The sequence below is a fragment of the Talaromyces atroroseus genome (genome assembly GCF_001907595.1).
Source record: "Talaromyces atroroseus strain IBT 11181 chromosome Unknown scaffold_1, whole genome shotgun sequence".
In the NCBI taxonomy this organism is placed as follows: Eukaryota; Fungi; Ascomycota; class Eurotiomycetes; order Eurotiales; family Trichocomaceae; genus Talaromyces; species Talaromyces atroroseus.
The window spans coordinates 1205411-1210367 of record NW_017971433.1 but is presented as its reverse complement, the minus strand read 5'-3'; the positions used below and the strand labels follow the sequence as shown (position 1 = coordinate 1210367).

Sequence of the window (4957 nt, the reverse complement as noted above, 5' to 3'; positions counted from 1 at the left end):
TAGCGTGGGTTTGCCGGACTCATTAGATAAAGGTGTCAGGCATATATCCAAAGTTGATACGGCAATTGCTAGGCAATGCCGATCATTCACTTGGTTCGTAGGGCACCGTTTTTCAAGCAGCCAGAAGCCCGGCGAGTCAGTGGGCATCGGCTAGACTATTGCGGCTTCATGCCTGGAGGTATGATTGCTTCGGCTGCAAGATCCAATACAGATCTCCTCGACTAGTCATTTCCTTTGTGCGACGATTAGCAGTCAAAACTCGAAGGGCCGAAGTTGAAGCTGCTTTCCCCATTGTATGCGTAGCGTAGCTGTCTGTAGTAGAGAGTGACACTTCTTTTTTTTTTTCTTTTTGCAGACCGCCTTTCTTTCGACGCAAGGACAGGAACGCGGTCGAGTCGAATCGAGACCAATCCAGCCCGGCCCTGAGAACACGTAGAGCGAGGTGTATGTCTTAACACTTCACGCTTCTCAAGCAGTCGAGGCCCAATTGGTGGGGGAAGGGAAACATGAAGGTATCCATCACAGAGTAGGAGAGAATAGAGCGAAGAGACGAATTCGGCGAGGTGCAGAAGGCAGTCCCGTGCCTCGACGGCCCGCAGTTACATACCACACACACATCACAGTCTCTCTCACACAAACACGCACAATCGCTCTCACATAACTAGCTAGAGAGTACTCGTTGGCTAAGCCTTCACCGAAGAAGACCACTCGCGGACCCTGTACAGCAGCGATGCACCCCGACTCCTGAGGGGAAGCAGTACTCAGCCGGTGTTGGAGCCACGACAACCACATCTGATACTGGGGCGATTACATGCAGCAGCAGCAGCAGCAACAAAACTTCCGACCCAAACAAACGCTTTTAGGCCTGTCTGGAAGTTGTTGCATGCAATAATGCATGGAGTCTGAGTCCCACTACTTGGTGTCCGCAGAATCCCGTGGAAAGGAGAGAACGAACGCAAGAAAGCAGTGCAATGAGAGAGCGCGAATCTTTGCTGCTTGGCTGACAATTCGCTGGCCAAAGCTAGTAGCCTAGCCTCACTTTTGTGCCGTGAGAGAGGAAAAGTGAGGCGGAAAGTCATCGGTTGCTCTTAATCTCCGCCCCTCGCCTTTAAACGCGGTGAACCTAGCAAAGAACAGAGAGGAAGGAGGACGAGACTTGTACCTGTGGAATACGAGAATTGCTCCTATTGGTGAGAAATCTAGGACCAAGGTGCGTGTGAAAGTAAATGCGCTGAAATTCCTCTACACCTTCGTAGCCACCTTGCGGTCAATTAGGAAGATCAATATCTGAGATTCACCAAACTACTTACCAACAGTGACCAGTGGATCACCCTGTTATCTATTTCCGGAGCACTGCACTTTAAAAGCTATTATGAGGACATTACGACATGGTCATGCATGTCATACAATTGGGTTGAATTCTCTGTAAAATTCTGTGCTATTGTGGGACTGGACACTGGAAAGCCTAGTTGGTCCCTGCGGTCCCAGCAATGAAACACCTTTTGAGGCTTTGCCTGTGGTCAGAGTATAAGACTATATGTATTTTTATATGATTATAGGCATTGGCTGACGAACATCACCAGCAACCTCTCTATTATACAATACGCTATCGTTGTGATATTGCCCTCAAAGTCCAGTCTCTGTATACCATCTCCCAACCACGGCAACACCTTCGATTAATCTCCATCCAAAACAACCTTCCTAATAATGTCGACTGCTCGTGAACAGCAATATTGGCTTCCTGGATTCGGTCTCTCTCGCCATATTGTCCTGGGACATATCCAATATTTTCTTGGTCCCAATGCTTCGGCAAGACCATTTACGTACCAGGTAGGTAATACATGAACGACACACGCCCTGACACTGTGAAAACGTTTTTTTTTTTCCATGTCTAATTCAACCTGAAGGGACGCGAGGGATATCTAATCAATGGAATGCCTCTTACACGCGTGAGTAACCAAGGAAGGAATAAAAAAAGACCAACGACCGGTTGCTGATAGGTTTGGCGCCTTAGGAGCAAATCAACGACCTAGCTATCATGTCAAGAGAATATGAACGGCAAGAAGCCGTGAGAATGATTACTCATGCGGGATTGGATGGCTCATCTTCAAGTCAATCATCAGAACCGTATATCAACGAGCCAATTCCAGTTCACCAGCGTCCTCGCAGACAACCCCATCGCTTCGATGCCCGTCGAGTCCGCTGAATATGTAAATAATAAAAACCAAAAGACAAAAGGACTTATGAATACCCCTCCGGCAAAATTCTTTGCTCTAAAAGAAAGTCCTGATCATTGTCATCACCAATTTTTTTTTTTTTGTATAACGGGTAGTATCAACAAGGAGCGGCTGTTTGTTATATAGGACTTCTTGCCGCGATCACAGTACCGCTTGTCCGCGTCAGGGTTTATCATGCTCGTAATCCAGAAACTTGGCCATATACGTCGATGCACTCTATCTTGCATTGAGATCATTCTGGTCAACTTCGGCCTAGCGGTGTTCAATGTCCCCGAGCATGTCTTCAACAAACATGGGGACCACATGGGCAGAAAGAAGACAGTCCACCAAAGCAAAGCCGCTTTATTATCGGGTCTCTGTCTTTTTTGTATGCCTCTATTTTGTGTATGTACGTGTATGTTTTGTCTCAATTATGTATCAATTCAATCCTACAACTGATAAGTCAGTCCGAAATTCGCACTACTGAGCAATTCAATCAATGAAATTTTTATAATTTTTAATTGATTTGAGTTCATATTTGTCGTGAGACGGTCTGTCAAAGATATCAAAGCATCACTGATCGAAGTAAGGCCAATATTGTCAGTGCAACTGACTTGGCATGTAAAGGAAGATGACGTGGTTTGAACAACCCCATCGCATAGTATGCAACAAATAGAGAAGAAAAGGACATGATCACACAAAACATAAAAGAGAGTTTTCACTCAAAGTGGAATAGCACAAGGCCCAAGCACCTCATATCAAGCGTAGAAAGGGAGACGAGCGAAGTAGAAATAGAGACTGTTTAGAAAAAAAAAAAAAAAAGGCTAACTGAAAGAGAGACATGAACGTAAACATTCCAGGCTAAAGCGCCTGTTGTAGAGTAGAACCCTTCACTGGCATTGTCGTCAAGTATTGGTTGAAATATGTGAAATATTCAAAGTAACCTCACATGATAGGGCCTTTCCGCTTCTCCGCACTGGATAGCACCAACATTGGCGTCTTTCGTCGCTCGGTGCTCTGGTTAACAGATCGATGACCAGCGACAATAGAAGCAGCCGATGGAGGGCCCAGGGGAGACAGGGCACTAGGAAAACTTTCTTCACCACCAGGGGTCGACTGTACATACAAGTTTTCCTGAGAGACCCGGTCTCGCGACGTGCGATCTTTCTCCTTAATCTCGGATCCAATAGCCCCATTAGCGAAGGCGCGCAAGCTCCCCAAGCTAGGTTTGCTAGAAAGGCTGCCACTACCGCGACGACTGTCGTCCCCATCGGAGACAGAAAAGACAAATTCAGTTTCGCTGGCTGGTGTGTTACTTCCGCCACTGCCGTTATTGCTTCGAGATTCGCCTCGACGCTCAATTCCCGCACGTACTAAGTTGTGAACCGCCCGTCGTCGCTGGCGAGTTGCAAAATTCTTGCTGCCCTCATATTTCGACGTGGGCTTGGCAACGAGCTCCTCAAGCGCAGGAGGTCCTCGTGGCTGGCGACTGGGATGCTCACCTGCGCGACCCTGACCGGGTCCAAACGTACCTGTCAAAGGCGTGGGGGGAAGAGCAGCAGACCGTGGGCCTGTGCCTCCTGTTCGTGCGAGTTCGGTGTTAGCACGCAAGCCAGGGACAAATGAGTGGCTTTTCTTGTGATTACGTCTCAAAGAATTTTCATTAAGTGATGAAAGCGGCGGAGTGGCATTCGGAGGAGATGGAGTACCCTTGGGTGACCCAGACCGGGAAGAATGATAAAAAGTCTGGGTGGATTCCGGAGGTGGTGAAACTTCAGCGCGGAAGGGTACTGTAGAATTTCCAATAGGCGATTGAATTGACTCGTGGTAAGAAGGTAAAGGATCTTCCTCCTGGGGAGAAGGAGTACTGTTATCGAATACGAAGCTTTGTTGCCCGGTCATTGGATTGTACACTGAATACAAACCCGGTTGGCCAGAAACGGGTTGGACAATGGGCTGCATACCCTGCTGCAGCTGTTGTTGATACAAACTCATACCCGGAACAAAGGATGCGAATTGCCCCTGGCCCTGGTGCTGCTGCTGTGTAAACTGCTGTTGGAATTGCTGATTGAGATGGTTGCCACCCATATTTAAATTTTGGAATTGCTGAGCAGCAGCAGTAACACTCATCAACTGCTGCTGGAGGCGCTGCTGCTGCGCAGCTAAGAATAGGTTGGTGGTCATGAGCTCAGCGTAAAGTTTTTCATCCATGGCCTCAACATCTCCCAAGTCAATCGCCGGTGGCGCTAGCACTTGCTCTGGAAGAGAGTAAAGAGGACGGCTTGTGTTGTATCCCATGTTTGCACTCTGTGAATCCAGTCCATACGAGTGATGAGAGAAGGTAGCCCCTGTTGCCGTCTGAGGGACACGATCACCAGCCCTGTTCGAGGAGATTGCATAGCGACTACCATCAAGTCCAACACGGCCATGGCCCTGAAATTGCTGGTGGTATGTAGAAGGAACGGTGGCCGACTTGGGGGCAGTACGCAGGCCAGCCAAGAGATGGGAACGACTGGTCCGGGGTGTGGCAATGTTGGTGGCCGGAGCGGCCTCATCAATAGTCGAAATCTGAGGAGGAACACTCAGGCGTTTGATATGAGTGCCCTTTCCTCGAGAAGCGTAACCAGTACCCGGAACGCCTAGCGAAGGGCTATTGAACGAAGAATTTTGAGTCATTTGAGTAAGACCGCCTGCGTCCATACTCAAGGGTCGTGGTAAAATAGTCTTTTGAAGGGGGGGGG

At 48.4% G+C, this 4957-nt stretch overlaps 1 protein-coding gene across 1 annotated transcript; it reads right to left on the bottom strand.

Annotated features, from left to right (window-relative positions):
- Positions 1–3161: 3161 nt before the first annotated feature.
- Positions 3162–4916, bottom strand: UA08_01493 (hypothetical protein; the record flags this gene model as incomplete). Its single annotated transcript, XM_020261163.1, has 1 exon — positions 3162–4916. The coding sequence occupies one exon, from the start codon at positions 4914–4916 to the stop codon at positions 3162–3164; it is 1755 nt and encodes a 584-aa protein (XP_020123204.1).
- Positions 4917–4957: the final 41 nt, after the last annotated feature.